We start from the raw sequence: 12,668 nt of genomic DNA, 5'->3' as shown, positions 1-12,668 counted from the left end.
TGCTCCAGTAGTCAAACAGAATTTAAACCAGAAACCTTCCAGACAGCCAATTAGCAGTCAGTCTACAAGTGCTTATGGACCGATATGTGAAAAGAGACTGCATGATGTCAAACAGATTCACTTAAAAATGCTACATCTCTTTCTAGATCTTTCCAGTGAAACAGCAATAACCCTAGGTACATTTGAAGTGTGTGAGAATTTTTTAAATTCTTTTTTAATTGCAGGGAGGCAAAATTCCGATAAGATGGACTGCCCCAGAAGCTATAGCTTTCAGAAAGTTTACCTCTGCTAGTGATGTCTGGAGCTATGGAATCGTGATGTGGGAGGTTGTGTCTTATGGAGAGAGACCCTACTGGGAGATGACCAATCAAGATGTAAGTATGCAGCTATCCTCACTCAAGTTTGAGATGAAATGCTTAGCTCTCTGTGTCAGGAGACTTATAATAGTTTTCATTTCTGAACATGACAGTTGCTTTAAAAAAAAGAAATACTTTGCTTACCCTCTGATCTACTTTGTTGTTAAAATATCCTTTACGCAGAAGCTCAAAATGAGTTAGCACAAAGGAAAGTAAGTCACTATTATATAAAAGCTCAGTCCCTTGCCAGTTTTAGCTGTATTGTGGTGCTATTCCTCTCACTTAATGTCAGTATCATTTTCAAAGATAAAGAAAGAGCCATCAAAGAATGAGTACTGACAGGCAAGGTTTTATGATTTGCATTTGATGGAGGCAGCTAATACTCTAGTGCAAAAGGATGAATGATATTGACTTCATTCTGGATGCGCTTAGAGGATAAAAAAGGAACAATCTATGTTTTTTTAAATTAAAACATGTAGGAAGAGTTGTATTATCTATTTAATTTAGGGGGAAAATAGGCTTTCCCCACATAAAAAAAAATAATTCATGCTTAGAATTATAGAATCCTAGAATTAAAGGAACCATGAAAAAATCTTCTATTCAAGTTCAGAATGCTTATTACATGATACCTCACACATGACTTTTTTAGTCTTTGCTTTTATAATTTTTCATTGTTACTATTCCATACAGCCCTTTCCATTTTGGATCACCTTTACATTTTATGTATTTCCTGTCTAATAACAATAACAATTATAAAAGCAGCCAACATTTTTGAGGCCTTACTATGGGCCATATACTGCCTTAAGTGCTTTACCAGGTAATATTGTATTACTTGTTTATAAAACCAGTGTATTGAAGTCTTACCTCAGTAGCATGCTTTAAAACATTCTTCTGTAATTATTTCTTTCATCCGTACTCTATAAACTCTCCCTCTCTTATGCCTTCTGGGGTTATTAGTCAGGTACTATCTTTCAAGCCTAATTTTGTTGAAGCAACAGTCTTATGCCAGTGATTAAGACCCACTTTCAGATATAAAAATTCAAGTCCAGTCTAAATGAAAGTCAATACCATATCCATTTCGAAGTGTTTTCCAGCATGACCCTCGGTACCTAGATTGTAAAGGAAGAATGGTCAGATTTTTGCTCTTCCTCCTCCTCTGCCAAAGTCTGTGTCTGGACTTTTCAGGATCTTCCTAGGTAGAGAGATAGACGGGAAGGGGCGATGATGTTTCTCCAATGTTGGGCTGTTGATGCCTCCTGCTCAGCAGTAACCCAGACATTGTTCTTTGTTGAGATTCATGTCTGAGCTCTTCCAAAGGCCCTTGATGAGGACCTCCTCTCTGCAAGGTGTTAGAGAGGATGTACTGAGCTCCTAGATCCTCTCACTTGCACCAGCTCCACACTCCACAGTCTTTCACTGCACCATACACATGTCGACTAAACCTGATGAATGTTGGATTCTCGACCAGTGCTTCCTGTTTTGGATACTACTGCAGGCTTTCTCAGCCAGCCTGCCTTCTTCCAATTTCCTCAGGTGAGAAGCTATGGTCACACTTCAGCTTTCCCAAGAATTATAGTTGACCTTTTAACAATGCAGGCCTAAGGGGCCAAACCCCACAGAGTTAAAAATCTGCATAGAGCTTGTCACTGCTCCAAAACAACTCACAGCCTACCAGTTGACTGGAATTCAATAACATAAATAGTCAATTAACACCTATTTTGCATGTTATAGGTATTATGTGCTGTAGACTTATAATAAAATAAGCTACAATAAAGAAAATGTTATTAAGAAACTCATAAGGAAGAGAGTATACAATGACAGTACTTACTGAGGAAAATTTGCATGTAAGTGGACTCATGCAATTCAAGCCCGTGTCATTCAAGGGTCAACTGTATTTCATAGCATTCTTCTCTGATAGCAATAGTAAACTGGGCTGATGGATTCCTGCCTCTTGATAAGTATACAACAAGACATCTAAAATTGCTTCTGCAGTCATCGAAAATTGCTACAATCGTTTTTGTTTTTTGTTTTTTTCCTGCTACACTCACTTGATTTAAGGGGGGACTGCTGACATTTATTTCTCTAAGTTTTGGAGAACACAGTACGAGTATCTACTGTGCTCAACTTTCTGATATTAAGGCCAGGACTATGATAAAAGTATCATTGAACTCTCAGTATATATTTAACAAACCAAGAGAGGTATTATTAGTCCTGTTTTGCAGTCAAGGAACTAATACTTAGAGAGATTAAATGACTTTCTTAAGGTCAAAAATAATAATAAATGTTATACCATAAACTGAACTTGGTTCTCCAAATTTTGTGTACCTAACCATCACTCTGTCTCTTAAATCAATGTCTACTTCCTCTCTTTCATTTCCAACCAGCGATCCTAGATCACCCTTCAATTGAATATAACATATTCAATTCAGTATTTAATAATTATTCTGGATTTATCTAGTCTAGACAAAGGTTAGATCTATTTGCTACTTTCTGTTTTCCAGATAAATGCCAAATGCTAACTTGAGCTACAGAGTACTTTGTTGTTTTGCTTCTATCTTCTTTCAAGGCTCATTTCAATGCCATTGTTTTGTTTAAATGCTGTGAAAGTATTTTATTCTGTCTGCCAACAAGCTTGGTCCTTTCACTAAAGGAAAACATTTGTCTCTTATTTGTTTATTAGTAATGTCTCACAATTCTGATATTTTTAATTCCAATTGTGTCACTCAGAATTATTTGTACTTCCCTACTAGTTGCATAATATTTATAGACTGGTCATCAACATTATGGACAATTATACCACAAATAAAATTATAGACCAAAGTAAAACAAGATGCTAGGTGAATGCTCATAAGTTTTTGCTGATTTTAACTGGGCTTGTTCAAGTTCCTTGGAGTTGGCTGGTATATACTTGCAATTCACAGGGACTTCATCTTCCGCTGAAGACCAGCAGGCGAGACTAGATGTGAGCTAATTTGTCAATGACTGAAGGGCAAAAATGAGCCCATTTGCTCCTCAGCCTAAAACATATCTGCTAAAATCCCATAATCAAAGTATGGTACATTACACTGTTCACTGTGAATGGACAATATAAAGTTACATGGAGAAGGACATAAAAACAAGGAGGTGTGAAGGATTTGGGACATATTTTTTCCAGATTTCAGCCATTTGAGAGTCTTGATACTTTTCCAGATAATCTGATTTCAAATAATTTAAAAAAAAACACAAGGAAATGCTGATGTAATAGTTTCAGGAAGTTATAAAAATAAAAACTAATATTTTGACTCTGGCTGAGTTTTCTGAGCATCTAAATAAGGTTTACAGAAAAATAATTTTACAGTCACAGATCTTTCTAAAATGCCTGCCTTTGAAAGAGTTCCCAATACATGCTCTGTATTTCCTCAGCAAGTTCACGATCCATAGTGGCATTTAGTTTTTAGATATAGCACTGAGTTTTATATGCCTCAGTTTCTATCTAAATGTGCGTCTGGGCAACATGACAGATCGACTCTATTTGAAAATCGTGATTACTTAATATCTCTTTGGGGGAAAAATACCAGAGAACAAAGTAGAAGTACTGATTTGGCAGTTTTGAATGATATATTCCATAATCTCTACACTCCAGATACTATCTGATTCAGAAAGGGCTTTGCCACCATGAAAATGTTACATTACCCAGACATGGAGAATCATCTACATCCATCAAAGAAGACCTCTGGCTGTGTCAGAGGGAGAGGGAATGCTGCAGTGGGTTTCTTTTGATTTAGGATTGCCTCTGTCATCACAGAGAAAAATCATAGCTATGCATAATAAAAATAAACCAGAATGGCTAGGATGATTTAGGTAAATACCAGACCATGAACTCTCATTCAAGCTTGGGAAGTAAGATAATATCCTGTAGTCAGTAGAAGCTTCTTTATTGATCACAAACATTTTAAATGTCAACATTTTTCAGAACTTCAAACAAAAGCCAAAATAAAAAGAGATTTCATTGCATTGCATTTTTATATTCAGTGACAGTTTTGTTCTCTTGTGTATTTATTGTAAAATATATGACTATATAGATTATATTAAGCACATAGATTACAAAAAGCTTTAATAACTCATTAAGTTATATGTTTTTCAATCTCCTAATGTTAGAATTACGTGTGCCTTTTTTGAGGGGAGGGGTAGTGTTCTATTACTATTCCTGTTGGCTACCATCTTACCTATAAGGCAGCAAAAATATTTGCCTCCAAAAGAATATCAACCCACTTTGTATGGGCTATGCCTCTCTTCTTTCTCTTCTTTGTTTACATTTTCAGTGCTACAAAAGAGGTAGATATAGGTGTATAGATATGCTTATATAAATATATGTGATTCTCCTTATATTGTTGGAATAGTTTATGGTAAAGCAAATAGAATATTTTATGGTAACACACAGCATGTTACAATTAGCTAAAGTATGAGGACTTTAGTTCTCATCCAAATACTGTACATTTCCAAGATTTGACAGTGAGAAAAGTATTAAACTTCTTAGCCTCAGTATAATAATGTCTATGTAATAATGAGTGTGTTTGACCAACAAAACGTGGTCTTCTAAGATAACATTGGTCCGCTAAGGATAATGCTGCCCTTGGATGCAAGCAATTATTTTAGGAACTGGTAACCACATAAAAATTCTGACTCCTTTGGAAAAAGTGATACATATTAGTAAATAACAATCTACAGTCCAAAATTTCTGTACCTTGCTATTTAAAAACAATAACAACAACAAACAAATATATTGAACTGAAAGTCATTCATCTTGGATTCTACACTGCTTGGTCAGTTTCTATGACTATAAAGGAAATGGACTTGAATAAAAAGATTTCTAAGATCTCTTTAATCTCTGGAACTCTAGTGATCTAAGATTGATGAACTAAGAAAAAAAGCACATCCAATATATCTTTAATAACTATTGGCAATAGAAAAAGATCATAGAAGAAATTGGTATATCTGAAAATATTTCTGTGGTATCTGAGATTATTTACAGGAATATATTCTTAAACTCTAGTCACATATGGGGAGCTTCATATCACATAGTAACAAAAGGACTCATATGTGAGATGTTAAGTAACTACCTAGCAAGATAAGTACTCACGACCTAGACAGAACTTATTCACCAAAACACCTAGCTAAAGCTCAAGTTCTCCCTACACATTTCCTAGCACTCAGTTATCCATCCTACATTTTTCACAACTCCTGTGATGAAGAATGCACTGTCTTTCAAAATAACTCCTTATGATCCTGGATATTATTTTTATCTATGCTGTAAAGAATCTGATTCCATGGAGTGGGAGCCATATCTCAGTCAAGATATTTTTGGGGGAAGTAATTATTTCTAATTCCAATAGTGGGACTCAACTCCAAGATAGAAAAATAAATGACAGATTAGATTTGTATCCCAGAGAGACTTAAATGTGAATCTTTCTCTGCTATTTCTTAAATATAGGCAATATTTAACCTCTGGAATCTCAAGTGTTTCATCTATGATGTAATATTTCCTCTCTTGCAGTATGTGGTAAGAATGCATGTAGATAATATAAGTACAGTTTGCATCACAGTGCCTAGTCTAGGTCCTCCATGAAGCCAAGAGGGGATTAGGTATACATTAGTGTAATTACAGGAAAATGCTTGTAAGGGAAAACATAGGTGGATGAAAGGAAGGTGGGAGAGATGTCATATTGTGATACAGGTACAGTGGAGATGAAAGGAAATTGATTGTGTGCAAGCATCTGAAACTGAGGTGCGGTTCTAACAGAGGTTGGCAAGGCAGCCAGGGAATCCTTAAGCCAACCTATCTTATTATCACTGCCATGTTCAATTATTGATTGGGAGTAACTTTGTCAAGCATGTCCTTGGTGTAAATGTGATGATGGGGTTTAAGGGTTGTTGGTAACTTACCATCCCTGCAGGTGAAGATGAGAGACAATTTTTCAGATGCTGCGCTCCACCCTTCTGCAGCATAGACTTACGTTTCCACACAGGTTCATGGAACATCTGGCCCAGGACTGTGCTGATTCTTGAGGGGAAACTCAAGAGGCAGGTTATGGACTGCACCTGCAGCATAGACTTACGTTTCCACACAGGTTCATGGAGCATCTGGCCCAGGACTGTGCTGATTCTTCCTGAAGGGAAACTCAAGAGGCAGGTTATGAACTGCATTGCAGCTCCTGTAGCTTTAGTTGATCTCAAGACCTCACCTGGTCTTAAGCCTCTACTTCCTCCCACTATCCATTCTGAATTTCCTTCATCTATCAACTTGGCAGATCATTGTAGCTTAACTGGTAGTCTGAACCAATCCTTTATTCTCAGGATAAACATTTTCAGGACACAGTTGTAATAAAGGGATAGCAAGACGACCCCAAGTGTATCATCTGGGTTTCACACGTTTCTCCCTGCCCCATCTGTGTGAAAACAGATCAAATGCCTCCTACTGCTCAACATCAATTACCTTTGCCAGCACGAAAACTCCCCTTCTCTTTTGCTTGTGCCTGGACATAAGTAGTCCAGGTTCCCTGTTGGCAGCCATAACTGCTAGCTCCATGGAACCCTTGCTGTGGTCCCTGGGAACAGTGCACAGTATAGTAGTTTCTGATTTAATACACCCACTGCATCTTGAATAATGGCACCAACTCATTTCAGAGTGTTGTCTCCAAGTTGGTGCTTCAGCTTTGCCTTTAAAAGGCTTCCTAATGCCCAGCAGATATAGCTTAGTGGTTGAGCATTGACCTATGAAACAGGAGGTCAAGGTTTGATTCCCAGTCAGAACATTTCTACCTGCATGAGATTATATTGGTAGCTTGCAATTCATATGAAGGGAGTATTTATATCACACTAGAGGCCAGGTGCACAAATTCATGCATGGGTGGAGTCCCTTGGCCTGGCTGGAGATTGGGGCCAATTGGGGTGGCTGGAGATTGCAGGGGGGAGGGGCTGTGGGAGGTTGGCTGGCTGGGGGGAGGGGCCACAGGAGGTTGGCCGCCCCGATCTGGTCATCCAGTTCAGTAAGCTGGGAAAGGGGCTGTGGGAGGGTGGCTGTGGGAACACACTGACCACCAGGGGGCAGCTCATGCTTGAGTGTCTGCCCCTTGGTGGTCAGAGCACGTCATAACGACCGGTCAACCGGTCACTTAGGCTTTTATATATATAGATAAATGAGAAAATGTTATAAATCTGTTTCCCCAGCAGAAAGAGCCAGTTGTTAAATATCTAACAACACATCACTGAGTATGTCATAACTCTTATGTATCCTTCACTCTGAAGTGGGTAACCTTGCTGTGTAATATGCTAGATAGGATTCTGGGTTTGTAGGTAAATATTCCAACCTTATAATGTTGGGTGAAGTTCTGTGGGCAGCAAAAACAAACAGTACCCAAAATAGGTATATACATCTGAAAAGGCACCTTACATGATAGAAAGGGCCCAATAGAATTACTTGCCGCCAAGTGAACAGTGCCACGTTGGACACCCACTGTTGCAGGTTTATGTATTAGGAGAGGTAGCATTCTTTAAATTGTGTTTAGACTATTTATTTGCATGCCAATGCCAAAAATGCAAAGCTTATGGCAGTATTTCAGATATAGCACCTCTGACATGGTGCCAGATTGTCTATAAAAACTATGGCTGTCTTTTTTTTTCTTTTTTTTCTTTCCTTTTTTCTTTGATAAGCTTTTGGTTAGTAGCTATTTCTCATTTATCTATTTTCTTATTTTATTTTTCATCTAGAGGCCTGATATGCACAAAATTTGTGCAGGAATAGGCCTTTCTTCCCCTGACTGCTGGCACTGGTTTCCCTCTGGCACCCGGGACCCGCTCTGGCTGCCAGCAGGCACCCAGGACCCAGGCAGTCCCAGCTTCATCCAGAAGGTTGTCCAGAAGGACGTCCAGTTTAATTAGCATATTATGCTTTTATTATTATAGATATGTCTGAGCTTTAACTACATTAGATATATTATTCATGTTTTAGTTTTTGTAGCATTTTCTATTGTAGTTTGCCTTTTAGGTTTTTTTAATTTAAATTCTTTATTGTTTAAAGTATTACATATGTCTCCTTTTTCCCCCTTGATCTCTCCCAGGCCATTCCCACCCCACTACTGTCTGTGTCCATAGGTTATGCTTATATGCATGCATACAAGTTCTTTCGTTGATCTCTAACACCCTCTCCTGCCCCCGCTGTCTTCCCTCTAAAGTTAGACAGTCTGTTCCATGCTTCTCTGTCTCTGGATCTATTTTTGTCCATCAATTTATGTTGTTCATTATATTCCACAAGTGAGTGAGATCATGTGATATTTATTTATCTTTCTCTGACTGGCTTATTTCGCTTAGCATAATGCTCTCCAAGTCCATCCATACTGTTGCAAATGGTAAGAGTTCCTTCTTTTTTATAACAGCGTAGTATTCCATTTGTGTAGATGTACCACAGCTTTTTAATCCACTCATCTGCTGGTGGGCACTTAGGCTGTTTCCAAATCTTAGCTATTGTAAATTGTGCTGCTGTGAACATAGGGGTGCATATATCCTTTCTGATTGGTGTTTCTGATTTCTTGGGATATATTCCTAGAAGTGGGATTACTACTCATGGACAGTCAGGAGACACTGACAAACATGGGCAGGCAGGTCATGGGCAATCCTCACAGTCAGGATCATGGCTTTTGAGTCCTTTCCCAAAGGCCTTTCAAGTCCATCTCCTCTTCTTTTCCATACAATCCAATAATTGCATTCTTTAGACCTCAGCACCCCTATGTTCATAGCAACACAATTAGATCTGTCTCCCATCAGGGCCCTGACACAGAGGGGGGCCTTGGCACTGCAGATCTTGGCTCTGGGCCTCAAAGGCCTGGATTGTGGGTACTTTCAGCAGCCACTCTGGTGGCTCAGTGCCGTGGAGGCGCCCCTTCATGGAATCGCCTTTTAGCTTCTTATGTTGTTTTGAGTTGTTAACTAAGGTGGTAAGTGACTCTCAGGTACAGCAAGTCCCTGACTTATGGTTTGACTTACAACTTTTCAACTTTATGATACTGCAAAAGCAATACCCATAACAAATTAAAGGAGATATTCAACACTTTATTATAAAATGGGCTTTGCATTACATGATTTTGCCCAACTGTAGGCTAATGTAAATGTTCTATGCAAGTTTAATGTAGGCTAGGCTAAGTTATGATGTTCTGTAAGTTAGATTTATTAAATGCATTTTTGACTTACTATATTTTCAATTAGCAATGGATTTATTGGGATGTGACCCCAATGTAAGTGGAGGAGCATTTGTATTTTGCTCATAATTATTCAATATTTATTTAAACATTTATTTTCAGAGTTCTCAACTACCTGAACTTAACTATTGGTGCTTCTCAGAAGCCTTTATTTTATGCATTTCCCAGGATGATATAAACTACACCTGACTTTAGGCTGTGACCGGGTTTATACTATCAGCCCAAATATCTCCTGTGCCAGATTTCTGCATATTCTCATATGAATGTTCCCCATTCACATCAAATAAAACAAGTACAGATTATACCTGTCAACATTCATTACCCCATTTATGTACTTGCCTAAAGTTAACAGCAACAACTATCCATATGATAGGCCTGAACTTGTTTTATTGCAAATACTTTCATCTCCCCTCAATCCCTTTGTCACAATGTCCTTAAATCTGCTATTTAACCCTCTTATAAGTGGAGGAGCATTTGTATTTTGCTCATAATTATTCAATATTTATTTAAACATTTATTTTCAGAGTTCTCAACTACCTGAACTTAACTATTGGTGCTTCTCAGAAGCCTTTATTTTATGCATTTCCCAGGATGATATAAACTACACATGACTTTAGGCTGTGACCGGGTGCTGATGACCCTATAGTTTATACTATCAACCTAAATATCTCCTGTGCCAGATTTCTGCATATTCCCATATGAATGTTCCCCATTCACATCAAATAAAACAAGTACAGATTATACCTGTCAACATTCATTACCCCATTTATGTACTTGCCTAAAGTTAACAGCAACAACCATCCATGTGATAGGCCTGAACTTATTTTATCGCAAATACTTTCATCTCCCCTCAATCCCTTTGTCATAATGTCCTTAAATCTGCTATTTAACCCTCTTTACATCTCATTGATCTTGTTCAAATGGCATTGCCTTTATCATAAAGAGGTTGGTTTCTTCCCACTCACTCAAATTATCTTTATAAATTTTCTATCCTAATCATTATGTTTTTTTTTCCATTTGTCAGATCAATCAAAAATCTTTATAAAAATGTTAATTTTCAATGTTAAGGAAATACTAGTAATAGGATTTTAAGGAATATATTCATTTTTACTGGATTTTTGGTATCACAAACTTGATTTTTAATAATTGAATAATACCTATATTATTATATTCAGTAGCATAAATACATATTTTCTGGAGTTAGACATTACAAATGTTTTTGATAAAGCAATCTTACAATTAGACTGATATTCATATGTGTGGTTTTCATTTAAAATCAGTGATATTTGTAATGCTTTTGCTACTAGACAATTATTCTAAATTCCTGACAGAAATCAGCAGATGATAATAAACAGCAAGAACTAGACATTATTAAATGATACATGAGATCATTATACTAATCTAGCCTTTGACTTATCCATCATTTCCCATCCAAAACTCTCTTTTGAAATAAAATTGCAGTTTCATTACTTTAAAAAATGTGGTTCTGCTCATACATTTTCATTAAAAAGACATTAACTTTTCAGAGAAATCACAAAAAGATTTAATATCTATTTGATTCTAGAATTCAAGGATAAATAAAACATGAACTGTTTATTTTTGTCAATTAAATTTACAAATCCTCTTCATCAAGTTCTTAGGTAAAAATGATTACCATTTATTTTCCTTATAATATATGAAGAAAGCCTATATTTTTATATTGTGAGAGTACATTTATTTCTTCATTTTGTTGTTTTATTTCACAGCAAATGGAAGTAATTGGGGATTTTAGAGATAGTGAACCTGGTTGTTATTGCAAGAGTTAAGCATAAGAAAGGATGAAAGTTAAATAGGGGGAAATTTCTCTACTAAATGTGTGGTGTTGGGACTGGTTCTGTTTTGCTTTACACAGGTGATTAAGGCAGTAGAGGAAGGTTACCGTCTGCCAAGCCCCATGGACTGTCCTGCTGCCCTCTACCAATTAATGCTGGATTGCTGGCAGAAAGACCGAAATAGCAGGCCCAAGTTTGATGAAATAGTGAACATGCTGGACAAGCTGATACGTAACCCAAGTAGCCTGAAGACGCTGGTTAATGCATCGAGCAGGTACAGGCCAGACCTGAGAGATTATCCTGAATTTAGCTAATTCACATTGATGCCACAAATTTTAAATCACTATGGACATAAATTAACCTCTAAATATGTATGATACTAATTTATTTGACTATCATTTTTTTTGCATAAAATTACTCTCTTACAATGAATGAAATATAAATGATTATACTTAAAAGCACATATACCTGCCCTAACTGGTTTGGCTCAGTGGATAGAGTGTCAGCCTGCGGACTGAAAGGTCCCAGGTTCGATTCCGGTCAAGGGCATGTACTGTGGATGCGGGCACATCCCCAGTAGGGGGTGTGCAAGAGGCAGCTGATTGATGTTTCTCTCTCATCAATGTTTCTGACTCTCTGTCCCTCTCCCTTCCTCTCTGTAAAAAATCAATAAAATATATATATTTTTAAAAAACACATATACCTAATCTAGTAGTGTAACATGCCCATATCAGAAAAATGCTAACTATAGCCAAGTTTAGGTAGTATTTTTTTAAAAACCAAAACACTCAAATGCATGTATTTCCATGTATATTGGACTCCACATAGGTGTGGATGGGGAAAAGGTAAAGTTATGATACCATAAGGAAAAGCCAAATAAGCACTGATCTATTTTACACTAGAGATATCTACCAATAATTACTTTTCATGTTTTTAGAATTTTTTTTAGTGTCTGTATATTTTATGAATATTGACAATGCTTTTAGTGACCCTTTACTCTTATCTAGTTGAACACAGACATGTGGCTAATCAAATATGAGTAATTTTGTGGCAAGATTTTATTTATATATATTTTTTCATTGATTTTAAAGAGGAAGGGAAAGGTAAAAACATCAATGATGAGAGAGACTCATCAATTGGCTGCCTCCTACTCGCCCCTACTGGGGATCAAGCCCACAACCCAAGCATGTGCCCTGACCTGGAATCTAACTGCATGACCTCCTCACTCATAGGTTGATGCTCAAACTGAACAACACTGGCTGGGCTTAGGA

General features: G+C 37.1%; 1 protein-coding gene across 6 annotated transcripts in view; it reads left to right on the top strand.

The window, feature by feature from the left end:
* The window catches only part of EPHA5 (EPH receptor A5), a 305,704-nt gene that overhangs the window by 280,504 nt on the left and 12,532 nt on the right, over window positions 1-12,668 (top strand). For all 6 annotated transcript variants that reach the window (XM_014541800.1, XM_014541799.1, XM_014541798.1 and 3 more), the window contains 2 exons: window positions 225-374; window positions 11,478-11,671. In XM_014541800.1, coding sequence (XP_014397286.1) covers window positions 225-374; window positions 11,478-11,671 — 344 coding nt within the window. The remainder of the gene's footprint in view (window positions 1-224; window positions 375-11,477; window positions 11,672-12,668) is intronic.

Source organism: Myotis brandtii, unplaced genomic scaffold, assembly GCF_000412655.1.
Source record: "Myotis brandtii unplaced genomic scaffold, ASM41265v1 scaffold28, whole genome shotgun sequence".
NCBI lineage: Eukaryota > Metazoa > Chordata > Mammalia > Chiroptera > Vespertilionidae > Myotis > Myotis brandtii.
This window is presented reverse-complemented; position numbering and strand designations above follow the sequence as displayed.